The following is a 27,625-nucleotide window of genomic DNA, read 5'->3' as shown; positions in this document are numbered from 1 at the left end:
CATTAGTGCTAACAGGCTCCAGACGAAGCGGCCCGGCTCGGGGTTAATGCAATCGGCGCGTTACCTGCGGCGCAGGCTACATTACCAGCCCGGTCCCCGCCTGGCGCGGCCAGAACCAGCAGCCTGCGCCCCGCCGGCCGCCCCGCGTCTCCTGCGCTCCCCGAGCGCCACGCGGCGGAACTTGGGCCCGGCCGGCGCCCCACAACCGAGGAAGCGAGGCGGGTCCCGGGCGGGCGGGCAGGGTGCACGGCATCCGGGATCCCGTCGCTGCCGGACACGTGAGTGCGCCCCGCTCGCGGGACCCGCTGGATGGGCCGGGGAGACCCGGGCTGGGGCGCGCGGAGCTAGAGCGCCAGCGACTTGGATGTGCGGAGGCGCGCACGTCCGGGGAGGCTCCCGGGGCTGGGGGAGGTGGCGCGGCCCGAGCTGGGGGGGAAGAGGGTACAGCCAGCGGCACCGGGCGGGTCACCGCCCTAGGAAACCTCTGCCTTTGGCGCGTCCAAACCCCGTCCTGTGGGACCGAGAGGGGGCGACCGAAAGAGGGAAGGGCTGCCAGGTCCCAAGCCGGACCTACAGGGCGGGCAAGAGCGGTCTCCGCCTCCGAGTTCCGGCACAGCCCCCCGCGCCACCACCTCTGTGTCCAAATTGTCCCAACAGACGCGCGCCCTTTCCTGGGCGCCCGCGTCTGCTCAGCGCACGCGGAGCGAGGTGTCCCCGGCGATCTCGGGCGGCATCGGGAGGCGAATGGCCCCGTGACCACATCTTTTCCTTTTCTCCGCGCAGCGCCTCCCAGGACCGCCGACGGCCCGGCCGCCCGCCGCAGCCATGCTCCTGGCGCGGATGAACCCGCAGGTGCAGCCGGAGAGCGGCGGGGCGGACCCCGAGGCCGCGCAGCCCCTGCAGGCGCGCAAAGCCGCGGAGCTGCTGGTGGTGAAGGAGCGCAACGGGGTGCAGTGCCTGCTGGCGTCCCGCGGGCGCGAGGAGCCGCCCCGGGAGACCTGGGGCAAGAAGATCGACTTCCTGCTGTCGGTGGTGGGCTTCGCGGTGGACCTGGCCAACGTGTGGCGGTTCCCGTATCTCTGCTACAAGAACGGCGGCGGTGAGCCCCGCGGGCCTGGGTGTGGACTGGGGAGGCTGCCTGTGCAGCAGTGGCTGGGAGGGGGCCTGGGATACACACCCAGGGGAGAGGAAGCGCACGGGCAAGTTTGGGGCGCAGGCAGGGACCGGGCAGGGCTCACAGAAAAAGCATTGGAGTTCCCGGTGGCAGAGGGAAATTGAGGCATGAACTTGGACAGTGACCGGCGCTTGGCTGGAAGGAGGGGATCGGGCACAGGTTGGGTGAGGATCCCTGACGTTTGATGGTCCACAGGAAGGGGGTGGAGATTTGGAAAGCTCTGGAAGGGGCGCTAAAGTGCACAGCAGGTGACAGCCAGGCACACGGGGGTCCCTAAACCCAGCACCGCCAGCTTGAGAGAGGACCGGGCTTCCTGCATTCCGGGGACAGAGAGAACCCCACTCACAGGTGGTGGTGTTTGCCTGGAGGGGCCAGAGGGCACAGGCTAGGAGGGATTGGGGACTGGGTTAGGGTCCTGGCACCATGGCAGCGTGGAGGGGGCCCGGAGCCTGGGAATACAGCCAGGCGCTCTCCTCCTGCTCCGTGCTGGGGGACATACCCCCCTGCCCTGGGCTGAGCGCCTAGAGACGAACTGCAGCCCCACACAGGATACCGGGGCCTTTGCTCCTCGGTGCCCAAACCCCTCGTCCTGCCCCTTTTGCTGGGATGAGCTAAGGGGTGCCCTGCAGAAAGCCCGGGGGAAATGACGTAGAGGCAGAGGTTGGTGCAGGGAGACCCAGGTCTGGAAACCTCTCTATCCACTGGACCATCCTGCCTGGCAGAGGCGCTGGCTCAGGATTCCAGGGGGGCAGAGGAGGGGCAGGGAGAGGGTTGTGAACTGGGCGTGAGGGCCTGGGACCCCGCTGTTTGCTTCAGTGCATGCGCTAGGCATTCGCTTTTCGCTCTGGGTGGGAAATGGGACACATGATGCAGACAGGTGAACACTTTTGCACGTTGGGCTGCTGGGGGTTTAAGCCCAGGGCCCTTCAGACCCAAGGAGGGAGGACCTGCAGATCCCACGCCGTTTCAGCAGGGACTTGATGAACGACGGGCAGACTGAGAGACCCTAGACCAGTGGTTGGCAAACTGCGGCTCGTGAGCCACATGCGGCTCTTTGGCCCCTTGAGTGTGGCTCTTCCACAAAATACCGACTTCTGCTCATGGGCCACGAAGTTTCAATCGCACTGTACGTGCGTGCCCACACGTGGTATTTTGTGGAAGAGCCACACTCAAGGGGCCAAAGAGCCGCATGTGGCTCCCGAGCCGCGGTTTGCCGACCACTGCCCTAGCCCGCGCCATCCAGCATGACCTCACGCTTGTCCCTGGGCAGCGGAGGGCTCCATCATGAGTCAGCAATCTCGATGGGTTCTTCCCAGGGAGCCCCAGAGCTAGGCTCCGTGGGGTCCTCCAGATCATTCCCCCTCCCCGCCTGCCTGCCAGGAGCTGTAGCTGCTCAGGGCTTTGCTGCAGCAAGTTGTTTTCATTGTTCTAAGTGTGGAAACCGAAAGCAGCCCGGGTGGCCAGGTGGACACATGGGCTGGATGGACATCCCGGAACTTTCCGTGGCCACCAGCACCGAGTGCCTGCCGTGTGCAAGGTGGCGTGCCAGGTGCCCTGGGCACAAGAAGGAGCACAGATTCCCTTCTTATAAAAATTTTTTTTTTTATTGATTTCAGAGAGGAAAGGAGAGGGAGAGAGAGGTAGAAACATCAGTGATGAGGGAGAATCATTGATCGGCTGCCTCCTGCATGCCCCACACTGGGGATCAAGTTCACAACCCGGGCATGTGCCCGTACTGGGAATGGAACCGTGATCTCCTGGCTCATAGATTGACAGTCAACCACTGAGCCACACTGGCCGGCAGGTTCCCATGTTGAAGGGACGTGATCAGGAAGCCCCTCGCCTAGGCTGGCTAGCCCTGCCCGCAGCCCATCCCGACTTGTTCGGTCATTTGTCTGTTGACACCTTGAGAGCAGAGACCGTGGTTTGTGTATTTCCGACGCCCGAGATAAGGCCTAGATGCCAGGACTGTGGTAGGAGGTGCCCCGCAAACGTCTACGGGATGGACGCGTTCATACGAGGACCTTACGCCTCTCCAGGAGGAGCAGACCCGCTGTGGGCTGGGGTGAGATCAGGAGCCTGGTGCTAACGCCCGGCTGTGTGCCTCTGGGGGCGCAGCAGGCCTCGGTCTCCTCATCTGTCAAATGGAAACCATGGTGCTCACTCAGAGCTTGTTGTGAGGGTGGAGTGCACCCCGGGGAGCCAGGCAGGGAGGATGGCCTCCGTCCAGGTCGCGGTGCCTCCTTGTTGACATCCTCACGATGACCTGGGCGACGGGTGGCGGGGGGTGGGGGGCAAGCACTGCTGCGGGAAGCCTGGAGGGGGCGGGGGGGGGGAGCTGTGGGTGGTGCTCAGCTTCTGGGAACGGGAGGGGCATGGTCAAGCCTTGGGGGGTAGAAGGAGATATTCTAGTTGATGGCGAATGGAAGTGGGGTCACTCAGAGACGCGGTGTGAAGGCTGAAGGACAAGCTGGGAGCGGAAAGGGTGCAGAGGCAAGTCGGGGCCTGGCCGTGGAGACCTCGGGCACCAGGCTAGGGTGGGGAGGTTATCACCCGTGAATTTCCATGTCTGGCTAGGATGCCCCTGGTTGGCACAACGCAGCAGGGCAGCTGCCATCTTTGAGCCTAAGGTGGCTCCTATTCTAACTTCCTCCTCACCCAGCTGTGTTATCCCGGGCATGGCCCTGCCCCTCTCTGAGCCCAGGTTCCCCACTGCCGCTGGAGGTGAGCTCAGAGGACCCCCCAAGACCCACCCCTCTCCTGGCCCAGTGCTGTGCTCCAGCCCGGACTCACCGCCCTGTTCCTTGGCAGCCCCTGGTCATTCCCCTGGTGCCGGATTAACACGGTAACGCTCCGCGGCCAGTGGTCCGTGGCGTCTCAGACGGGAGGCCGCTGTGATATGATAGAGGTGCCGTAGGTCAGACCCCTGGCTACTATCTCCTGCATGACCTGCTGGGAGAGACCAGCCCAGTGGCCTTCCTGTAGGCCAGCTGCTGGAGTACAGGTGTGTGGGAGGCTTCCGGTTGGGGAAAGGCACTCTAGAACATTCCAGGGCTCCATCACAACCTTCTCCAGCAGGGAGGCAGTGGGGCTGTCTCCAGGGTTCTCCATCCCCCCTCGGCACCTGTGGGCTTGGGCGTGGCCTGTTCCCGGGAAAGGACCGGGCCAGTGGGCTGGGTCCCAGCATCTGCCTCCCTGCGGGGGGCGGGGCCACTGGGAGCCATCCTTTGCAAGCGGCTGCTTCCGTGTGACAGGTCGTGCCGACGGCTCTTTAGGTTCAGACAGACCTGGGTCTGAACCGGGCCTGACATTTCTGGGAGATGTGGCTTTGGACAAGTCCCTTGTCCGCTCTGGACCTCAGGTTCCCTGTGCAGAAAAGCAGAGGAGCTGTGCCTCCTTGTCGGTGAGGCGTCATGACGGAGAATATATACACAGGATGCCCCACACCGTGTAGGAACTCGGTAAACGGAGTTGTTACGCTTGGTGTTATTGGTCAGTGATTTCTAACCATGGGCTGGACCCAGGAGTAGGGCAGGGTCCTGCCTTTGGAGGGAGCAGAGCTGATTCTAAGAGGACAGAGGCGAAGGGAAAATGATGGGAGTAGTCATGCTTGGGCTTGGGGAATTATTCATTATTCATTAAGAATGGAGGCTGGGCGTCGCTCTGTATTCCGGCAGCTGAACCCTGTCTTGCTGTCGTCTCCTCGCCCGGAGAATGGGGACTAACGTTCCCTCCACCATTCATGCGGCCCCATGGGGTCCTGGGTCCCAAATGGGGTTCCCCTCCTTTCCCAAGTAAGTTCCAGGTCTCAGGTACCCACAGCCGGATAGGGACTCCCTTGGCCAAAATAGCTGGGGTTGTTGAGGCCAGGCAGGAGGTGGTGGCCGGTGCCGGGGGCAGCAGTTTGCAAACTCAATGCCCTCACCGCTGGCCTGGCCATCAGGGTGCTGTCTACACCCGGAGCTCAGCAAGTTCAGTTCAGATGCCCACGAGCCAGCCAGCTGGGGTGGCCCTTCATCTGACAGGTGTGCAGCAATGAGACATGCACTGGGGGCTGGAGCTGGGACCTGGGGTTGAGGTCACCAGCATGATTTGGCCCGTTGCTCTGAGCTGGCCCAAACGTCTAGAGGGGCCCTTCCTAGCAAGATGGGATTTCGCGGGGATCAATGTTACCTCCTACCTGGGGTCCCAAACCCAATTGCCTAGGTCACCGCATGAGGGGAGAAAGGCCTGGGGCTTTCATTAGCTGCGTGTAAGTCACTGCTGGCATCCGTTTGTTTAACCAAAAAACATTTTCAAAAAGAATGCCCATCGTGTGCCAGGAACATCAAGATGATGGCCTGCAGTCCAGGTCTGGCATTGTCTACTCGCTGTGAGTGGGGAACCCCACAAGGCCGGCCACACTTCAGGTCCCCGTCGCTAACCGGCTGCGAATCGGGGCTTCCCACCGTCCCAGCTTCAGATTTGATCATTTGCTTGAACAGCTCAGAGAACCCAGTAAAAACCACGTATTTACATTTACCCGTTTATTAGAAGGGAGACCGATGAGCCGCCAGATAAAGAGGTACATGGAGTGAGGTCTGGAAGGACCCCAAGTACTGCAGCTTCTGTCCCCAGGAAGTCGGGGTGCGCCAACCCCTGGCACGTGGACATGTCCGCCCACCTGGGAGTCCTCCCAGCTCTGTCGTTCGGGGTTTCCGTGGCGGCTTCATCACCCAGACGTGGTCCCTATTCCGCCCATCGCCAGCCCGTCTCCTCCCCAGGGGCTGGGGGGCTGCCGAAAGCCCCCAATCTTCTAATCAGGGCTTAGTCTGTCTGGCGGACCGTCACCATGCAGCAGCCCCCCGAGCCATTTCACCAGAACAAGGGACACTGCTACCCCCAGAAAATTCCAGGGGGCCTGGGAGCTCTGTTAGGCCTTCCTGTTACCCACATCTTGGGAGAGAGTGCAAGGGATTTGGGAGCGGAGAGCAAATACATACATTTCTTATTATGTCACAGGGGCCTGCCCTGGGCTCTGGGCCATAGAGAGCCCCCCCTCCCCAAACCCCCTGCTCTCCTCTCCTACTCTTCTCACGCAGTCAGAGCCAAGCGGGCTGGCCCACCCAGAACACTGCCTCCCAACCCACCACACCCAGGTACCAGGACCTTGGACTTCCCTGCCCAGGCACCCCACCCCCTCCGGCTCCCCGTGGCCCTTTTGCCTGGCTCCTTCGCAACATGGACTGTGCGAGACGCTGGCTCAGCCCCAGGCCCGAGGGGAGGCCGGGGCCCACTCTCGGCCCACTCTCCGCAGAGGCTGTAGCCTGGCGCCTCTCTGGTTGGAGCTGAGGTGGGGAAAAGGGGGAGCCGGGCAAACGGGGCTCCCCAGTTCCGCCACTTTCCAGGGCGGAGACCTACGGTGAGCTGCCGGCTCCAAACTGGAACTTCACACTCGCCCCATAGCCAAGGTCCAGTCATCAAGACAGGAGGGGAGAGCGTGTTTCATTTAGCAGCTGTGGCCTGGCGCGTCCTCTTGCATCTGTAGCCGCAAGAGCCTTTGTCCCCCCAGCAGGGGCCCGGCCACCAGCTGGGAGCAGCTCTGTCATCTCTTGTCACCTTACTCCCCTTGCACTTGGCCTTCACCATGCCCTGGGGATGTGTGCAGAGCGGGGAGAACCCAGCTGCCCTCGGCACTGAGCTGGGTTTTGTTGGGACTCTCGTGAAAGCCTTGGGCAGAGGCAACCGGGGAGCAGGGCTGCAGGCACCTGGGCGCCCGGGGAACAGCTCTGGGGGGCGGGGGTTTGCTCCTCCAAATATGAAGGTGTGGCTGAAACTCAGTTCGGGGAATCGTGCCCTCGTAGTCTGGGGAGCTGGTCCAGCTAGGTCTCAGGAGACCCTCCTCTCCTCCTCACAGCCCCTCCCTGGTCACACTCCCTCCCCCACCCCTTCATTCCCCACTGGCCTGGGCCCTCGGCCCCCTGCTGCCCCCCTCCCCGGGGCCTGCATGAAAGGGAAGGTCTGTACTTACAGAAGTTTGGCAGACTCCCCTGTGGCCTCCTCCTGGCGCTTCACAGCACGCTTGTGTGTCGAAGGCTGGGAGGGTCCTGCGAGAAACACATCTGTGTAGCTTTGATTAACCCAGATTTTACTAAATTTGATGACAGACGCTCGTTATGATATTACCACTGCACTACGGTTGTGACTGCCGTTGTGATGATTTGCACTAATCGCCCTGCGTACCCCCTATGTGCCTGCCGCACAGTCCCCCTCGGGGAGTGGTGGGGCGGGCGGAGGAGTGAGGGCCCTCGCAGCTCTGGGCCCTGGCGCTCCGCGGGCTGGGCCCTGTGGGCTCAGGCTCCGCCTCTGTCCTGCAGGTGCCTTCCTGATCCCGTACACGCTGTTCCTCATCATCGCTGGGATGCCCCTCTTCTACATGGAGCTGGCTCTGGGCCAGTTCAACCGGGAAGGGGCAGCCACCGTGTGGAAGATCTGCCCGTTCTTCAAAGGTAAAAGATGGGGCTGGGGGCGCCCGAGGTTGTCCAAGACCCTGCCCCAGGGGGGGATCCGAGGCAGACAACTCTCCTGTGGGATCCGGTGCGCATGTCCATGCACAGTTACCTGGAGGGCATTGGGTGTTTCAGGAGTAGCTTTGGCCTAGAGCAGGGGTGGGCAACCTTTTTGTGAGTGCGTGCCAAAACCAGCAAAATCTCTGACTCAAAATTCTTCTGTGTGCCAAGCCTAATTTTTTGAGAACATGTTACGCCTACTTGATATCTCTTAAGGTGTACGTATGTGAAGAACTTTGAAGAAATAATAAAATTCATTCGAGCGACAAAAAACAGTATATGATGATGAAAAATACATTTGTTTTTTTAATGTATACATGTACACTGATAGTCCGACAGGAAACTTTATGACTCCGTTTGATATTACCAGTGGGACTTTTGCTGCTGCATCACTGACGACAGAGATCTGACATCAGGTTTCTATTTCATGACCTTCAGAGATATGCACGAGCTACTACTTTCATCCGTCAGGCTACTCCTATGACGAGACTTAACAAAATTCATCACTGAGAACACAGATTCACAATTTGTAAATGGAAGATTATAAGAGAGGGTTTCGCATGCCAGCAAAAGTTACTGGCGTGCCCTGTTTGGCACGCGTGCCAGGGGTTGCCCACCCCTGGCCTAGAGCGTCTGCAAACCCGACTTCACAATCCAGCCGAGTGACAAGAGGAGGGTGCCCCTTTCGGGAAATGCAGACGTGTCAGAGGTACCCAGCACGTGTACCACCGCTCGCTACCCTCCCGCCCCTGGCAAAGGGGCACATTGATCACAGAGCCGTCCGGGCTCAGCCAGCAAGCTGCCTCGCAGTCCGTACCACAACAGCCACAACGAGTGGATCGCAGCTGGGATAGAAGAGGAAGCCCGCTGGCCTTTGGGGCTTAGGGCACATCTGGAGGAAGCAGCCACAGCAACTGCCATTTCTTGGCCCCTTTGATGCCGTGAGAAGGACGTTGAGGAAGAATCAGTCTCCCACGCACAGCTGAGGGAGCTGGGTCCAGGCGCACCGGGCACCAGTGTGACTCCTCCGAGCCTCTTCTCCGCTGTCGTGTGCCTCTGAGTGCCTCCTGTGTACTCTGAACTGTAGGTGACACAGGCTGGCACAAGACGCTCACAAGACATGAGTGTATTTGTTAGGAACTATTCTCTTCTTTCCAGAAACCCCACTCCAAGTGGCTCGACTGTAAAAGAGAATGCATTGGCTGATGATTTGGTAAAGTCCAGGAATTTCTGGCTAGCTTCAGGTACAGCTTGATCCAGGTTCTTGAATAATTTATCTGGTCTCTCCCGTTCCTTCTCAAGTCCTTTTCATCAGTGTTAGCATCACTCTCAGGCACACTCTCCTCAAACACGAGCAAAGCTGGCCATCAGCAACAAGATTAAATGCCATCAAGTTGAACAGTGACGAAATAAAACAAAAACATCCTTATGTCGTCATAGCTTTATTCAAGGTCCCAGAAAGGACTCTCATTGGCTTGACGTGAGTCATGTGCTCATCTATCAGCCAGTCACTGCGGCTGGGGGGAAGCAGAGCTCTGCTTGGCCAGGCCTGAGTCATGTGCCTACAGCTACAAGAAGAGAGTAAGGGATGAGCCTCATCAAGCCTTATAAGAAAAGAATACTTACGGCTTCTCTCCTAAGCCATGCTGAGCAGGCAAAAACACATCTGCGGGGGACAAGGGCCACAGAACTAGCCCTGTGGGAGCTCCTGATACGTTCAGGAAGATGAGGGCGCATAGCACAGGCGCTTGCAAATAGGACCCCGAGAACACAGGGGCTGAAGTTCTGGCCAGCGAGGGTTGGTTTGTGGGTCCCCAGAAGCAGGTCCTGAGACAAGGGCTTCCATGTAAGGAGTTATTTGGGGAGGTGATCCCAGGAAACCCCACTAGGGGAGAGGGAAGGGGAGGCAGGCAACAAGCCAGGCCCACCGCGGGCCGGGGATCATCCCCACGCCTCAGTGTTCTCCTGCCCGAGGCGAGGGAGCCGGGGCATTTAGGCTCCAGTGGGGACATTAAGGTCCTGGCACACCTGCCTGCCCGATGTGCGGGCAGGGGACTCCATGGGCCAGAGAGAGCCCTCGGGCAAAGGGGTGGTGGGTGCCTAGGAGATACAGATGGGGCTGTGACAATGAGACAGAAAAAGAAAGGTGCGGGTTGGGTGGTGCAGTGGTTGGAGTCGGCCCTCCCACCCCCCAGAAGAGCTGGCTCTGGGCCGGGCCTGGGGGAACCCTGCTGAGCCCTCTGCCTCCCACCCAGGAGTCGGCTACGCCGTGATCCTCATCGCCCTCTACGTCGGCTTCTACTACAACGTCATCATCGCCTGGTCCCTCTACTACCTCTTCTCCTCGTTCACCTTCCACCTGCCCTGGACCGACTGCGGCCACCCCTGGAACAGCCCCAACTGCACCGACCCCAAGCTCCTCAACGCCTCCATGCTGGGCAACCACACCAAGTACTCCAAGTACAAGTTCACGCCGGCTGCAGAGTTTTACGAGTGAGTCCTCCACCCGCGTCCTGTCCCCTGTGCCGGGCGGACCGGAGCCAGAGGCTCAGGAAAACCACAGGGGGAGGGGAGCACGCTGGTCATCCTTGGTGATGGGCACCGCCCTGGGCTAGGAGCCGAGGGTACAGCCCTGGACAAGGGGAGTGGGGGCGGGGAGACAGTCCCCGTACACGTCCCCCAGGCCCAGCTGTGAGCAGAATGTAGTGGAAAAAGATGACACCCGTCAGCGCGGGGCTGAGTGGAAGCAGAATCTAAGGCTATTTCAGCAGCTTCTCTGCAGACTTCCCCTTCCCTCCCCTCCCCTTCGCTCCCCTCTCTTGTTAAGCCCCCGCCCCCAAGCTTCATAACTACCATGAGCCAGGCACCAAGCATCCCTTCCCATCCGAGGCCCATTGAGTCTTCGCAGTTCGTGTTGGTGGTAGTTATTCCCATTTCACAGATAAGAATGTGGAGGCCCAGTTTCTAGGTCAGAGGCAGAGCTGGGACCAGAACCCAGGTTGTCTGCGTCAAGGCCCTCACCCCGGGCACGGGCCGCCCTCACCCCGGGCACGGGCCGCCCTCCTGCCCTCCTCACCCTCTCATCGGGGTGTATTGGGGGCAGGTGTGCAGGACCCTGTGGGGTGACAGGACTCCATCCCGCGCCTCCCTTTCTCACCTGGAGCCTCCTTTTGTGAGCTCCCAAGTCACCAAACCATGGCTGCCCCTGCATTTTTTTTTTAATGGCACATGGCCCTGTTAGCCAGATGTTTCTGCTTTAAAAGCCATCCCAGCTCCGTCTGGGGACCAGCAAGCAGGACTCGGAGTGCCAACCCTGAGGAGGTTAGTGGTTGCTCTTTCCTCAGCGCCTGCTGGCCAGCGCTGTTGCCATCTTGTGCTCATTGAGGCTGAGGGATTGCACCGATCATCCAAGGAAACAAAACCGCTATTCTCTGCAGGCTCCGCGCCCGCAGCCAGACAGCCAGCCGGCAGCTAAAAGCAACTCTGAGGCTCAGACCTTCCTCTGTCAGAGGGCGCCCTTGGGGAGCTCGCCGGGCAACCGAGAACTCTCCCCTTGCCTGATCCTGGGGGGAGAGAAGGGAGACGCCCCCTCCGCCCTACCACCCACCAACCCCCAAGCTTAAATGTCAAGTGAGAAACGAAGCCCATTTGGCCCGCAGACTGTGGAAAGCCTGGACCGCGTACTTCCCGATTCACTTTCATTAACTTTCTGGAAAAGCGGCAACAAACCCAAGCAACATGTGCGAACAGCCCCCAAGGCCTGGGCCTGCTGGAAGTGGGGGTTGGGGGTGGTGGTGGGGCGTGGGGGGGGGGCGTGGGGGGGGGGTTGCATTCCTTCATCAGCTCAGAGTCTAGCCTTTTATCCCAGGGGCCTGGCAGGGGGCATTTCTGCCACCCGATTGGAGGCTAGAGGCTTTCAACACTTAGCCCATAGGGCAGTTCGAAGCAGAATGAAGTCAGACGGGTCCAGCTGCTGATTCCGGTCCTGTCATTTTAGATACGTTCAGTGTCTGCCATCCTCCCCTTTTTCCGTCCCCCCTCCCCCCCTTGCTCTCTCTCTCTCTCCATAGGAAAGGGGCCTAAGTCAGGGCATCATTTCTGAGTTGCGACCAGCAGGATGAGAAGTTTGCCAAGCAGACAAATTGGGCCGGGAAGCGTGTTCTGGCCCAAAGCGCTGAGCGCCTAATGTGATTAGGGGATGACAACTGGCTGGCCACTGCCAGGAGCCACAGGGTGCGGTGAGGGAGGGGCTGCCCTGGCCCCGGGCCCACCGCGAAAGGCCTCCGATTCTGAAAGGCTGACATTTTTTGTGCTGCAGACAAGGGTTTCGCAAACTGGAGACTTTTGACATTTGGGGCTGCATCATTTGATGTTGGGGGTGAGGGAGGACCGCGCCGGGCACGTTGGGTGTGTAGCAGCATCCCTGGCCTCTGCCCACTAGATACCATGGGAAGTCTCCCATGTGGCTGGCCGGTCCCATAGGGCAGTCCTGGGCACAGGCTGGGATGGACAGAACAGTCCCCGATGGTGCGGGGCTGTGGCCAGGCAGCCCAGGGCCCGTCTCCCTCACTGTGCACCTTCGGGCCGGCCGGTGGCCCAGGCCTTGGGTGTCCTCCCTGACGGACGGCGTCTTCCCTGGCCCCGTCCCCGTCCTCCTGGCAGGCGCGGCGTCCTGCACCTGCACGAGAGCGGCGGCATCCACGACATCGGCCTGCCTCAGTGGCAGCTCTTGCTCTGCCTGGTGGTGGTGGTCATCGTCCTGTTTTTCAGCCTCTGGAAAGGCGTGAAGACGTCAGGAAAGGTAACGCCTCTGTTTCGCGTTCAGTCGGCCTCACAACAATTCACGTTTTCTCGCTGCAGCTGTCAGTCGGTGGAAAGAGAAGGTGGAACGGGACGCACAAAGCCTGGGTTTGCTCCCAGCTCCGCCCCTGTCTCCCTGGGAGACCTCGGACAAGTCCCTTCCCTTCCCCAAGCCCAGGCTCCCCACCAGGAGGCGGGGGGCTCCAAGCAGACCGGGGCTCCCACACGTTTCCACCCAAGCTCCTTTCAGGGACTTGGGGACGGGACACCCCAAGGGCCTTGGGGTCAAGCCCGTTGGTCGCCGGCCACAAAAAGCGACCTGTTGACCTGTGTTTGATGGACCTTGAAATTCTGGCCTGACGCTTCATGCACATGTTCCCTCCTGCTTTGGCACATGGCCATGGCTTCGCTATAAAGCCAGTCATTCCCCCCTCGGAATTTTTTAGTGAAAGAGAATGCTCTACCTTCCTAATGGCGCGACCCTTTAACCCTTTGAGTGCCAACCAATATCCTAGGAACTATGCTAAAATTGCCAAGGCATTTTTGCTGATCTTACAGCCGTTTAGGGAAAAAAATTATGAATCGCAAGTAAATGAAGTTACATATTCAAAAACTTAAGGAAACCTTTACTACATGGACATATTTAGCAATATCATCATCACTAATAAAAGCAGACTTAGAACTGGACGCCATTTCGAAGCTTTGATAGCGCTCCCGGCACTCTAGGGGTTAATACAGTTCCTCATGTTGTGGTGACCCCCAACCATAAAATTATTTTCGTGGCTACTTCATAACTGTCATTTTGCTACTGTGATGAATCGTCATGTAAATATCTGATATGCAGGATGTACTTTCATTGTTACACATTGAACATAATTAAAGCATAGCGATTCATCACAAAAACAATATGTAATTATAGATGTGTTTTCCGATGGTCTCAGGCGACCCCTGTGAAAGGGTCATTCGACCCCCAAAGGGGTCTCGACCCACAGGTTGAGAACCGCTGGGCTAGTTAGTAACAGAGTGCGTTGCACACAGTATAAAGGAAGTCTGCCTGGCGGACTTGGTGTTTCAGCAGAGCATCTATACATCTACGTGTATTCTGTCTCAACACAGAAGGTATTTCGTACCACGAGGCCTCATGGTCACAGAAATGTAAGAGGCTGCGTCAGTGGAGGAAGGAAAGTCTTTCTACCGAGAGGGTCTGCAAAGACCCCGGGGAAGGTGGCGTCTGGGCTGGGTCTCTAAGGACCGGTGTAGGTGGAGACAGGGTAGAGGGAAGGGGTTTTCAATGGGTGGAACAGCCTGAGCAAAGGCAGAGGTGCAGAGGTCCAGGCCTGTCTTGTCCGGCCTCTTGGTGCCTTTCCTGGGCAGCAGGGGAAGGGCTGTCCTGGCCTCTGCAGGTGGAAGAGCTGAAGGTGTATAAACCTCACTATTGCCGCTGGCCTGGGGGCAGGGGGGGGGGGGGGAGGCGGGGCGGCACCCCAGGCTTCTAATGCTGCACCCTAGATTAAGTAGAGCCTGCCCCACCCCGTTTAGCACTTGGCCAGGGCAGAGCGTGAGTTGTCTGCAGGGAGAGCCATGCTGAAGGGAGAAGGAGCTGAGCGCGCTCGGTCCCTCTGTGCAAAGGGACTTCCGGAGGAGTCATCACCCGGTGGGAGTCACGAGGGTGGGGCTCCCGCGCAGCCCCCCACATGGAAACACGTCAACAGAAGCCACAGTCCCCATTTGCGTCAGGGCCCCAGCCCGTGGGGAGGGGCTGCACATAGGACATTCCTGCGCCTTGTCTCTAATTGTTTTCATAAACCTCTGGCTCCGGAGGCAAACAAAGCGAGCGTTGCTTATTCCTTCCAGATTGCTTCTGGAACGGAGCTTTCTGTAGCTGCCCCACAGCACGGAGCAGCCCGAAATGAATTGCACATGTTCACACTTCCTGCCTTGGCACGTGCAAGCTCCATGCTTGGGAAGATGTGTGCTCCATTGCCCGCATGTGGGACGGGGGGGGGGGGGTGCGCTCTGATCCAGGGAAAGAGGTTCCCCCAGACCACACACTCGGTGACCTTGACCCATGGACCACCTCAGGGCAGAGGGTGGAGGTCTGAGTCAGGAGGTTGCCCCCAGGGAGCCGGGCTAGCCATCCGGGGGTCCTGCCTGCATCCCCATCTCACAGCCCTTGGCTGACCTGGCTCTTAGCAGCCACAAGCCTAGGAAGCCGGAACCTGCATGTGGACCTGGAAGATACTTAGGGGCCATCTGCGCCCATCTGCTTGTAGAAATGGGGAAATGGGGGCCGAGAGAGGGACGGGGGATTCAGAGTGATCCTTAGCAGGGCCAGAGTTAAACCTGGGTCTCAGATCTACAGGTGAGTGAGTGATTGAGCACGTGGCCTGGTGGTCAGACCGCCTGGGCTGGAGTCCAGGTGCTATCGCTTCTCCTGGGTGACCTCAGGGTGAGTGATGCTCCCTCGGCTTCAGTGTCTCCAGCTGCGGAGTACTGATCGTGCCGGCCTCTGGGGCTGTTGGGAAGATGGAGCGCGGGGTCCCCAGTGCAGGGCTGGCAGATGGAAGCTGCTCAATTAATGATCCTTGTCCCTCTTTGTCCCTGTCATCAGGCCCCTTGCCAGTGCTCAGTGTTTTTTAAAAAAATATTTATTTAAAAATATTTATTTAAATAAATATTATAACTATATTTTTATTGATTTCAGAGAGGAAGGGAGAGGGAGAGAGAGAGAGAAACATCAATGATGAGAGAGAATCATGGATTGACTGCCTCTTGCACACCCCACAGTGGGGATCGAGCCCACAACCCGGGCATGTGCCCTGGCCGGGAATTGAGCCATGACCTCCTGGTTCATAGGTCGACGCTCAACCACTGATAGCCACGCCGGCCGGGCACTTTGGGGGATGGGAAAAGACAGAGCACCCTCTCCACTTCTGGCAAAGTTATGGGGTCAGGGAGAGAGAAAGCTGGACCAATTCAAAGCAATCCTGAGCTCTAGAGTCTTTAAAGGGAAGATCCTTTTTGTTAACGTTTGAGTTCAAGTCGTAATCCTAGCCAAGCCTTCTCACTAATTTGTCGGCACAGGCTGGCCCGGCTGGCTTTAGTGACCCTGGGACCTCGTTACGATGAAGAGCATCATTTTTGTAGGAACGATGAATGGGCTAAAATATTTACAGCTCAGCATTTTTTTCTCTCAGCCCGCCACTCTCCACCACACCAACCCTTCCCCCCCCTCAGCATTTTCTTAAGTAACATCAGTGCGTTCCCCTCACCCCATGAATCTTAGGATGTCTTCATTGTTAGTGCCAATGCCCCTGAACCCCAGTTCAGGGGATCACCAATGAGAAATCACTAGAGGTTTGTGCCGCGCCAGCACGGCCAAGGGTGAACCTGAGTGGGGTGGCTGAAAGGCTTAGAAAAGACAGACAAGAGAATGAAAGCTGGGTCTCAGTGGGATGCTGCTTCTCTGAGAGAGAGAGCGCGACGCCGCCCACGAGCCGTGTCTTTAATAGCAGATGCCAGGAGGCAAAGTAAGGGTGTGATCAAGATGTTTACAACCTTCTCCTGGGTTTCAATCCTACTCAACTACATGCACCTGAACTCTATCAAGCCCACATCACTCAGGCACGTGGGGCCACGTGTTTGGACCATAGGTGCACGCTCACAACTACAGCTGTTGGCTATAATTGTGCTGGGAGGGCTCTGCCCTCCAAGCTGGGACTTGCACGTGGCCACGTGAGGACTGTGCCCTCTCATCAGTCCAAGGCTTGAACCTGTCCGAACACTGTAGCTTGTATCATCTCTGTCTTAGGGGAGACCTGAGAGGTAACCTTGGACTTCTCAACCTTTAGTGCACATAAGAATCACACAGAGGGCTTGTTAAAACTCACATGCCCGGGTCCCTCCCTGAGAGTGATTCTGTGGGGACGAGGCGGGAATCGCATTTCTGACATGCTCCTGGGTGCTGCTGCTGGTGCAGGGGCCTTACCTTACGTGGTTGGCAAACTGCGGCTCTCGAGCCACATGAGGTTCTTTGGCCCCTTGAGTGTGGCTCTTCCACAAAATACCACGTGCGGACGCACATACAGTGCGATTGAAACTTCGTGGCCCATGCGCAGAAGTCGGCTTTCGGCCTGGGCAAGTCTATTTTGAAGAAGTACCGTTGACATTTGGCTCTGTTGACTAACGAGTTTGCCGACCACTGCCTTAGGCGATCCTTTGCCTCATGCCTGGATCCGAGCAAGGCTTACACACCTGCAATGACAGGGACCTCAACCCCTTCCTGGGCAGCTCATTTCCTCCTTAGAGAGCTCTATTCGTTAGAAAGCTCTTCTTCTTATGGAGCCAAGGTCTTCCTCATTGGGAGTATCAGCCATTGAGTTCAGCACCCGGGAACCATGCAAATTCTAACCTGTATCCACAGAAACACAAGGGTGGAGAAGAATTGGGATTTGAGGGGATAGAGAGCAGGGTCTTCCCCTGGGCCTGATGACTCCTGCCAAAACCAATGGGCCCCTCATTGTTCTTTTCATCTCATGCTCAGAGATAGACTAAGTCTGGCTTCCCGTGGCCAGAGAGTCACTGCAAGTTGCAAATCTGGGAGCAGAGGAGCCTGGGGTGGGGCTGACACAGCCCAAGGGCCCCCTCCCCTCACCTAGTGTGCAGACAGGGCGCACGTGAGCATGAGCGAGCTATTGGCCAAGGATCCAAGAGCCTCCCCCTCAACACAAGCTCTTAGGCAGCAGAACGCCCCTGCCATCGATTCTGAGAACTTTCAACAAGCCTCCGATCGTTGACTTGGAACACGTGTGCATGGGCAAAGCTCCTTGATGCCTGAATGCAGTCGGGGTCAGCTCAGTCATGCCCTGGTGTGTTCCTGGGGAACTGAACCCATGTTGGAGCCTCAGGCATGGCCAGTGCAGGGCTGCCTCCAGACCCCAGGGGAGATTCCGCAGTCAGACTAGGGATGTGGCGTTCTGGTGGGTGGAGTGGTGTTTGGCTGGGCTGGGGAGTGGACCTGCAGCCGTTGACATGAGTTGTAGGGGAACACAGCAGTTAGGACCCAGCGAGGCTATCTGAGGGCGCTCCTTGCGCCTGTCACCGAGGAGTTAGGCCAGTTTGGGAGAATAAATCCAGGATTGGTGTGAGGCCGTCCAGCTGCAATGACTTCACTTTCTGAGGCATGTTTTCCTCCTCGTTCGTTTTTTGGGCATTTGTTCTCCTTGTTCCTACGCCCCTGGGAGAAATCTAAAGCCTGTGTCTGCAAAGACCCCCCATGTTGCAAGGGAGGGATGGGGGAACAACTGGATAACTTGAAACAGAGGAGCCTAATTCCTCTATTGATTCCCTCAGAAGATATAAACAACCACTGATTCACTTAATTGCTCCGAGTCACTTGTTTGTTTATTCCTTTATGCATTGGTTGACTAACTTAGTCATTCACTAACCCTCTGATGTGTTACTGACCCACTCACTCATCTGTCTACCCACTCAACCATGTACTCACTTAACCGCCCAGCTATCCGCTTAACCGTCTGCCCAACTGTCTATTCTACCATCCACGGCAGGTCGTGTGGATCACGGCCACGCTGCCTTACCTGGTGCTGTTTGTGCTCCTGGTCCATGGCATCACGCTGCCCGGCGCCTCCAACGGCATCAGCGCCTACCTGCACATCGACTTCTACCGCCTCAAGGAGGCCACGGTGAGCGCCCACGGGACCACCGCCCGAGGCCAGGACTGGGGAGGGCCTTCGGGGAAGGCGGCCGTAGGAACTCCGGCCCCAGCTTCCTGTCCGGGCTGCGGCTTCTCCACCTGAGGTGCGGGTTGGATTTGCACCTGCAGGTCTCCACCAGCCCGCCCATCTCCGATGGCTGGGATTCTGTGGTCCTATTGGGGGGCCTTTGTAGACCCCTCTTTTCAAGGGAATGATGCTCTGTCCTGGGGGTTTACCTCTACCCTGTGCCATGGCCCCCCAACCTACGTAGACACCCCAGTCCTATTTCCATCTCTAGTCCCCAGCACTAGCCTTTGCCACCTACCCATGATGACCGTGTCAGGGGCAGCACTAGCCACAGGGACACCTAGACCCTCCCCCTCCTCCCCACAGAAGCCTGGACAAGATAACCAGGCATAGAGGCCAGGATCTCTCTAGCACAGTGGTTCTCAACCTGTGGGTCGTGACCCCTTTCGCGGTCCAACGACCCTTTCACAGGGGTCGCCTAAGACCATCCTGCATATCAGATATTTACATGACGATTCATAACAGCAGCAACATTATAGTTATGAAGTAGCAACGAAAATAATTTTATGGTGGGGTCACAACATGAGGAACTGTATTTAAAGGGCCAGAAGGTTGAGAACCACTGCTCTAGCACAAGGGCCATTTGGGTGTTTATCACACCATTCGCAGACCATACAAAATTACCAGCTTAAAAATAGCCTGCTGTACTCGGTCAAACACTTGACTACCTCACCCCAGTGCCTTGGCAGGGCCAGACCAAATGATTTCGAGGGCCTTATGCGACCTGTGGGCCAGACGTTCCCCACCCCCTGCTCTAGCACCTCCCGGTCTTGGGCGGTCATGAGGAAGCTGACCCTGGAGGAACTTCATTTGATGTCCTGATTGTAAAGAACGTTCATACACTAGCCGTTCCGGGCTGTGTAGATGGAGTGAGGGCCAAGGGCCACGACCCTCTCAGGAGTTACGGAGATGGCATCTTCAGAAAGGGCATATGCTTCCTGGCAGCTCCTGCCAGCCCACACGGAGGTGACTCCTGGGGCCGGTGGGGTTTTACTTCTAACATCTTTTGAGTGATGACAGCACATGGCTGGAAGTCTGGAGATCTGAGCCAGCTCCCATCGGAGATCTGCTGCCATCGCCATTCGGACCTCATTTCTCTGGGTCTCAGAGCATCCCTGGGGCGTCCCTGCCCTTCGGGGGCAGGGAGAGGGTCCCTCCTCGCGGAAGCAGCGGGTGATGGCTTTTGTCTGCTCATCTCAGGTATGGATTGATGCTGCCACTCAGATATTTTTTTCCCTGGGGGCTGGATTTGGAGTCTTGATTGCATTCGCCAGTTACAACAAATTTGACAACAACTGCTACAGGTAAGACCCTTCTCGTGGCTCTGGAAAGCTCTGAATCTGGGGATGGACGGTGGCAGGGATGGGAGACGAGGCTCCACACACACACACAACCTTTTTTCTGGGATTTCTTCATCCGTGAAATGACCACCTGGGTGTTCCTGAGCGCCGACATGGCCAATGGGGTCCTGATGTGCTCATTTCCATTCAGGGCACCTCTGATGAAGCAGATGCTGGGGGAGAGGAGGAGAAAGCGGGAGCCACTAGTGCTGGGATGCCGAGCTGGGACAGAGGGACACTGCGTGGCTTTCAGAGCAGGCAGCACTGTCTGTCTGTCCATCTGATGCCCAGGCAGGCAAGGGTAGGATTTCTAGGCTGGTTGCATGAGTGGTGAGTGCCTGGTGGGGCATCAGAGTCCGCACGTGGGCACACATGGGGCCTCCATCGCTCTCTATCAAAGGCTGAGGACAGAACCACACCCCTCTAGGACTAGACAGAGTGGGATGACTGGGTGCCCGGGGAGCAGGCTGTAGGAAGGCTAAGGAACTGGGTGATCCGCCTTCTGACGGGGGATTAGCGAGAGCATGGAGGACAGTTAGGGCTGTGACAGGCAGACACGGGATGGGTGGCATGCATGAAGGGGATGCCATCCCCTCTCAAGCAATGCCAGGCAGGTGATAGCTTGTGGGCCAGCAAGTTGACTGGTTGACTTGTCTGAAGAGTGTGTCTCAGGGGCTCATGGAACATGAGCCTGCAAGAAAGGTTGGCTCATCTTAGCTCCCATGTGCCTGGGTGAGATGTGGGGAGACACTGGGGAGCCATGGGAAGTGAGCTGAAGGGGATGGTGACTCAGTTCCCCAACAGGAACTTGATTCCAGACTTTGGTCTCAGAGTATCTCATCCAGAAGCTGTTGACCTATCCCTGCACCTGCAGGTCCTCACGCAACGAGGGCAGGGCCCTGGGGCCCACGGGCCAGCAAGGCCACTGGAGGCGTCGGAAGCTGCAGATCCCATAGGTGGCCCAGTGGTCCCTGAGCAGTGTCGGGAGAGCCAGGTGACTTGAACTAACAGGGATTCTTCCCCCCAGGGACGCCCTGCTCACCAGCACCATCAACTGCGTCACCAGCTTCGTCTCGGGGTTTGCCATCTTCTCCATCCTCGGGTACATGGCCCATGAGCACAAGGTCAACATCGAGGATGTGGCCACTGAAGGTGGGTGGGCAGACGGAGCGTGCGGGGGACGCGGGGCTGGGGAACCCACCTCACTCTGCAGGCTGTGGGACTGAGGGCTGGACGCGGAGGTTTCCAAACTGCCCACGTGACGGACCCTCTTGCAGTCTGTCCATGGGAATCCCAGGCAGTCCCGGGCCTGCGGGTGTGGCAGGACCACCCTCTGAGTGCCTTGCAGCAGGACAGCCTTGGGAGCATCTGCTCTGTGCCAGCAGCCCCCGTGCTGAGCTCTCGACATGCCTCCATTCAGTTCTCCCGCGTGAGAGTGTGAATAGACCCACTTTAGAGATGAGAAAGCTGAGACCCAGGCTAAGTTGCCCCAGGTCACCCAGCTGGCCAGGCCAACCCAGGGGCCTGTGTCCTTTCCTCCTGCTTCCCATATTCTCGTGGCCACAGAGAAGCTGAGGCCTGGGGCGGGGCTGCCTCTAGTGGCCCCTGAGGAGCTTGTGAAGTAAGAGGCTCGCTCAGGGCGGGCAGGAGGAGGGTGCGAGGCGCTGCCCTCTGGTCTGGCTGCCGGGGGCCTGCCTCCCTGGTGCCTGGTGAACTGCAGACCGGGGCTGGCCTCGTCTGTCGGCTCACACGGGACGGACCAGGTGCCACGGGCTGGCCTGGGGCCCACAGGGCCTTCGAACGCTCTCGGCCCTCCTGCAGCTCAGACCCCCCTTCCCAGCAGTGCTGAGGCCTGGGTGTTTCTTGCAGGAGCTGGCCTGGTCTTCATCCTGTACCCGGAAGCCATCTCCACCCTGTCGGGGTCCACCTTCTGGGCTGTCGTGTTCTTCATCATGCTCCTGGCTCTGGGGATTGACAGCTCAGTGAGTGACCCTGCTCAGGACCCGCCCCCAGCACACACACACACACACACACACACACACACACACAGCACTCAGCCTGAAGTCCCCCCATTCAAACGCCTAATTAGCAGTCCGTCCCAGAGGCCCTATTTAAATGCAAACAAGGAAGTGAGCCCTCACTCAGAAAGGCTGTCGGATGAGACCGCCTGCCCTCCTCGGAGACCTGTGTGCTCCTGTAGGGTCAAGCCTGGCGTTTGCAAGAAGTCTCAGAGCGGGGCTGGCCGAGGGGTTTCCTCTCTCTGCCTGTCCGTGGGGACATTGCGGGGCAGGGTGCGGAGAAGGGTTCTGAGGAAGGAACCCTGATTTCCCTGAGCAAACGCCTGCCGAGGGGCGAGAGGCAGGCCCGTGGCTGAGCGTGGTGCCTGCGTGCACCTGTCTGCCCTCCCAGGCTCGGTGTCACTTAGGCAAACATGTGATTGTGACTCATTTGAGGCCATAGAATACATGTGCCCGTATCTCGCTGAGGGTGGAGCTGGAGGTGACCACTCAGTGGCCAGAACCCCCGGCGGAAGCTCTGCCTGAAGTCTCAGCTCTGGGGGCTCCCCGCTGGGGGCCGTCTCCTCCAGGAGACCCCGTTGGCGGGCAAATACCTTGCCTGGGGGTTGGGCATTTTACTTCGTTCAAGCTCCTGTGGGCTCATCAGAACCCCCGGGGCTGAGCGAGGGGCAGGAGACAGGTGCCGTCGATTAGGGGAGACGGCACTAGCTAACCTGCACCACCACCCCCGTCGTGTCTGAGTCCTGAGTTTGGTTGGGAAGAGGGCAGAGTGGGTGAGAGGCTGGGGAGAGGGCAGTGCCTGCCGATTTCCCCAGAGCGGCCAGGCAGTCGGTGGGAGACCGCGGGAGGCCCCAGGGTGCCCCTCCTTCTCGCGCCCACCCTGCCGGGTTCCCTGCAGATGGGAGGCATGGAGGCCGTCATCACGGGCCTGGCCGACGACTTCCATGTCCTGAAGCGACACCGGAAGCTCTTCACATTCGGGGTCACCTTCGGGACCTTCCTCCTGGCCCTGTTTTGCATAACCAAGGTGAGCGGGCTGCGCTGGGTCGCCTGGAGCTCGGGCGCTGCTTTTCCCTGGGGTCAGACATTCCCAGCCTCCTGGGTGGGGCCAGGTGAGCTCAGGGCGGGGCCAGGCACCCTCAACCCTGTGGCCCGACCCCTAGGGTGACACCCCCCTCTGTCGTCTCCCACCCCTGAGCCCGAGGACCTCCAGGCACCCCTGGTGTGAGAGCAGCAAAAGTCCCTTGACACCCACCTCGCTTTTTCTGGCTGAAACACCCACCCTCAGGCCCGTGACTCCGAGGGCCTAACCTCAGTACAGTAGCACCCAGCCCTGTCCCCCCCCCTTCCTCACACGGGGCTCTGAGCGAGAGGGGCAGGGGCCGGGGACGGGTGTGTGGTGATGGACGTAACCGTCGGTGGCCACTGCCAGCCGTGGCCTCAGGCGTCGTCCCTCCCTGCCCAGGGCGGAATCTACGTGCTGACGCTGCTGGACACGTTTGCGGCGGGCACCTCCATTCTGTTCGCTGTGCTCATGGAGGCCATCGGCGTCTCCTGGTTTTACGGTGCGTGCTGGGCCCCGCGCTCCTGCAGACTTCTCGCCCGGGCGCAGAGGGCCTTCCGTTGCCATGGCGGCCCCTGGCCGGTGGCTCGTCTTTGCATGAACCCCCTTCCACAGGTGCTGCAAAGGCCCAAAGGCATCCAGTGTCCACTTTGAAAGAGGAGCTGCGGGGGGGGCGTGTGGCTCCGCTGGCTGAGCCTCATCCATGCCCTGAGGGGTCGCTGTTCCGTTCCGGCCAGGGCACGTGCCCGGGTTGGTGGCTCTATCTCTGGGAGGGGTTGTGCAGGGCAGCCGATCGATGTTTCACTCACACACACACACACACACACACACACACAATATTTAAAAATAAATAAAAAATCAAGGGGAACTGGGGGAAGCGGCTGCTCCACAGGTAACTCATTCTAGAGCAGGGCTGTCAGATCCAGCAAAGTGAAGGCAAGGGGCCCAGTTAGACTTGAGTTTCAGATCAACGCTCTGTGATTGTGCCAGTGTATGTCCTAGACCAGTGATGGCGAACCTTTTGAGCTCGGCGTGTCAGCATTTTGAAAAACCCTAACTTAACTCTGGTGCCGTGTCACATATAGAAATATTTTGATATCTGCAACCATAGCAAAACAGACTTATATTTTTGATATTTATTTTATACATTTAAATGCCATTTAACAAAGAAAAATCAACCAAAAAAATGAGTTCGCATGTCACCTCTGACACGCGTGTCATAGGTTCGCCATCACTGGGCTAGACATTGCACAGGTCGCCCGTCAGCCGAGGCCGTGTCCACCGTCTGAGATTCAGACGCAGCGGGGCCTGTGCTGCAGCTGGCGGCCGACTCTGCCGGGGATGGGAGAGGCGTTACCGAGTGCCACGTGTCGGCACCGTTCCTTCCCCGCGTGGCCCATCCCAGGGTTAGTCCTGCTCGCAGTCTTTCCTACGAATCGGAGAGAGATTTCGGTGTGAACCTGGGCCCCTCCACCAGACTGAACTCAGGGAAGTCTCGTGTTTAAGAGCACAAGAGGGGAAGCCCAGGCTTCAGAGTCAGGCTGACCTGGGGTGTGGCCTGGGGCGTGTGCCTGCCCCTCCCGGGGTCCTGTCTGCCTCTGAAAAATGAATCGGAGGGCACATGGGTGACACTCTCCGTGAGGGTGTCCTCTCCCTTGTTCTGGCCAGCGGGGCGCCCGTCCCCAGGAGTAAGTGCCAGGGGTGGCCTCGCTGCCCTGGGGCGGGGCCCTGGGGGTGGGCAGCAGGGGTGGCCTCGCTGCCCTGGGGCGGGGCCCTGGGGGTGGGCAGCAGGGGTGGCCGCGGTGACAGGCCTGTCCGTGTGTGCGCAGGGGTGGACAGGTTCAGCAACGACATCCAGCAGATGATGGGGTTCAAGCCCGGCCTGTACTGGAGGCTGTGCTGGAAGTTTGTGAGCCCTGCCTTCCTCCTGGTGCGTAGTTTGGGGGCGCCCTTCCTGGGGAGGGTGCTGTGTGGGGGTGGGGTGGGGGTGGGGGGCATCCTGGGTTCTTGGGGGAGGCGGTTCTGGGACACAGAGCCCTGCTCCGCGGGCAGGACATGGGGACGCCCACCCCTGCAGGTCTCCAGCCTGGGCCAGGGCCCCGGTGGCTGTGTGCCCAGCCTGGCCCAGCTTCAAAGTCACCTTTCTTTCTCACACTCCTCCCTCCCATTTCTCCACTCCTCCCCTCCCTCCCTCTCTCCTGCTCTCCCCACCCCCCCTCCCCAGTTTGTGGTGGTGGTGAGCATCATCAACTTCAAGCCACTCACCTACGATGACTACATCTTCCCACTCTGGGCCAACTGGGTCGGGTGGGGCGTTGCACTGTCCTCCATGGTCCTGGTGCCCGCCTACATCGTCTACAAGTTCCTGAGCACCCGGGGCTCCCTCTGGGAGGTGAGCTGGGGCCCGAAGGGGGGCGGGGCGCGGGGGACAGCATGGGAGGGGCATGGAGTCATTCCTGTGGGGGTGAGAGGGGAGACTAGGGTCAGACGGACCCCCACACTGGCCAGTGGGTATCCCCTTGAACCTCCATTTCCACACTGGCAACCTGGGGACAGTGACCTTGAAGGAAGAGAGAGTGCTTAGCACAGGGCCAACATTCTACGCGTGCTCCCGGCCACCATTCCTGTGGGACTTTAGGGCCCAGTGGCGGGTGGCCCTTATCTGGAGGTGAAAGGGGGGACGCTGGGCCCCGGGGAGGGTGTCCTGGGCCGAGCTGAGGCCGCCCCCTTCTCCAACCTCCCCCAGAGACTGGCCTATGGCCTCACGCCGGAGAACGAGCATCACCTGGTGGCCCAGAGAGACGTCAGGCAGTTCCAGGTGGGTGCAGCCGGACCGCTCGTGGGGGGCCGCCGTGTGCTGGTGGCCCTGGGCAGGATCCCACGCCCCACGCCAGAGTCCCGCAGCAGCCGCGGGCCGTGGCTCCCGGGGGCCTGGCGTTCGGTCGGGGTTGGGCTGTCCCCTGCCGGCGTCCGCTGGCCTCTGCGTCTGGGTCCTGGCCTGCACCGGCCACAGCTCTGCTGAGCTCTGCCTGCACTGAGTTGTGCCCCCGGAGAGTCACCAAGCTAGCTGAGGGCGTCTTATGTTGAAGGAAGCGCTGTGAGCACATCAGTGACGGGGTGGCCTGAGTCCTACCTTTGCCCCCTCAGAAACGTGCCTGCCAGGGGCTGGGGCGGGTCCCGGTGAGCTCCCTGCTGACTTGGGGACGGCGCCTTTGCCCTTTCGGGGTGTTGGTGGCCATGAGGGGATCAGCCTGCATGTCCTCGGGGTCCTGGAGGGAGGGGGTGGTTCCTGCTTCCCCTGTGCTGCTCCCCAGCTGGCCCTGGGTGCTCCCCCACCCCCGCCCGCCCCGGACAGACACTGAGGCCCGGTCTTTCCGCAGCTGCAGCACTGGCTGGCCATCTGAGCCCGGCCCCAGGAGGGGGAGCCCCGCCCGCCAACGTCCAGGTCCAGGCGCCCGCTTCGCCGCCACCCAGACGCTGTCCGCTGTCTGGGATCCCTCTCCCGGCAGATGCTCCCCCGCCCCCCTTCCTCCCGTCCCCGTGACCCATGATTTTGTGACCCGGTTTTCCTTCGCCTTCTGTTCGTCGGGCCCCGGGGCTGTGAGCGTGGACTGGTGAGCCTCGGGGAGAAGAGGAGAGGTGGGAGCAGGAATGACGACTTCTGTGGAACCCCTTTGGTTGGGGGGACGTCGCACTTAGAGAGCCAGCCGGCCCCAGCGGAGCCCACGCCTCGGGCCGAATTCCCCGCCACGTCTGATTGTCCTTTGGGCCAAGAAGAAACCTCGGTCCACCCAGTTGAGGGGGTCAGCCACTCCGCCCCCCCAAACCCGACCAAGACGCCTGCTGCGTTAGGGGTGGCCACACAGACCCTCCGTCTCCTGCCCCCCACCCCCACCCCAGCCGCCCTCTGGTGTCTGACCCGCGGTCAGGGAGCTTGCGTGTGTCTGTCCCGTCATGAAGGTCCGTGGAGAGATGCTTTGGGGACCTCAGACAGAAACCTCACCGTGGGTTTTCACTCTGGCCAATCTGGGTCTGACAGGTGCCATCTGGAACATCCTTCCGGCCCCGGGCGGTCAGCTGGTCCAGAGCCACGGCTGTCACGGGAAGAACACAGATGAGCCCCAGTGAGCAGCCTCCACAGAGGTGCCAGGCAGGCCCCCTAGAGGCCACACGAGGCCTCGCTCTGCTGGGCACAGGGGGCCCGGAAACCCACCCGGGGCTCCTGGGACCTTGGGGAGACTTGGGTCAGGAACCTAGTGAGGCCAGACAGGTGTCCCTACTACGGACCCTCTGTTGTCCTCCCAGGCCAGGTGGCGCCCGAGGGTGTCTGTTGATGTATTGTTCCCTGGACACCCCACCCAGCGTGGACCACGGGTCTCCACGGATGGGGGGGGGGGTGGTCCCTGAAAACTCCCTTTGTCTCTCACTATGGACGACACTTGGTACATGGAGGGCAGGGTGGGCCCGGACACATCGCTACCTGGTTAAGGGAACTGGACTCTGGGTGGGTGGAGCAGGTTGGAATTTCCAGGTTGGCTGACATAGCGACCCGCACGTGGCGCCCTCTGGTGGCGAGGGTGGTCAGTTCCAGCTCATTGGGGGAAATGATGGGTTCCACTGGCCGCGTCCATGTGGGGCTTCTGCTTCTGGGTTGAGGCTCTTGCACCCGTGTTGGAACTCTAGACTGGCCGGTTGTTACTCTGACGCTGGGAGTCGCTGTGGCAGAGTCTTGGGGAGAAAAAAGAGGCCACTTTACTTCACAAACCTAGGGAGGGTGTCGTGAGCCGGATCGTGCTGACTGTGGAAGAAGGTTCTATGGGAGCCAGCTGGGGGCAGGGAGGTGGTTTTCCGTGGAGCCAGGGTCTTCGGGGCATTCTTTAG

At 59.4% G+C, this 27,625-nt stretch overlaps 1 protein-coding gene across 1 annotated transcript; it reads left to right on the top strand.

The window, feature by feature from the left end:
• Positions 1 to 702: 702 nt before the first annotated feature.
• On the top strand, positions 703 to 27,625 carry SLC6A2 (solute carrier family 6 member 2). The gene is made up of 14 exons (XM_059667993.1): positions 703 to 1,099; positions 7,531 to 7,662; positions 9,978 to 10,215; positions 12,385 to 12,523; positions 18,090 to 18,224; positions 19,524 to 19,627; positions 20,691 to 20,815; positions 21,533 to 21,645; positions 22,580 to 22,708; positions 23,147 to 23,246; positions 24,574 to 24,674; positions 24,969 to 25,136; positions 25,491 to 25,562; positions 26,125 to 27,625. Exons 1-14 carry the CDS (start codon positions 826 to 828, stop codon positions 26,146 to 26,148), a joined length of 1,854 nt encoding a protein of 617 aa, XP_059523976.1. The 5' UTR covers positions 703 to 825; the 3' UTR covers positions 26,149 to 27,625.

The sequence above is a fragment of the Myotis daubentonii genome, chromosome 15 (genome assembly GCF_963259705.1).
Source record: "Myotis daubentonii chromosome 15, mMyoDau2.1, whole genome shotgun sequence".
Taxonomy (NCBI): domain Eukaryota; kingdom Metazoa; phylum Chordata; class Mammalia; order Chiroptera; family Vespertilionidae; genus Myotis; species Myotis daubentonii.
Note: the sequence above shows the minus strand (reverse complement) of the source record. Positions and strands in the feature narration are given on the sequence as shown.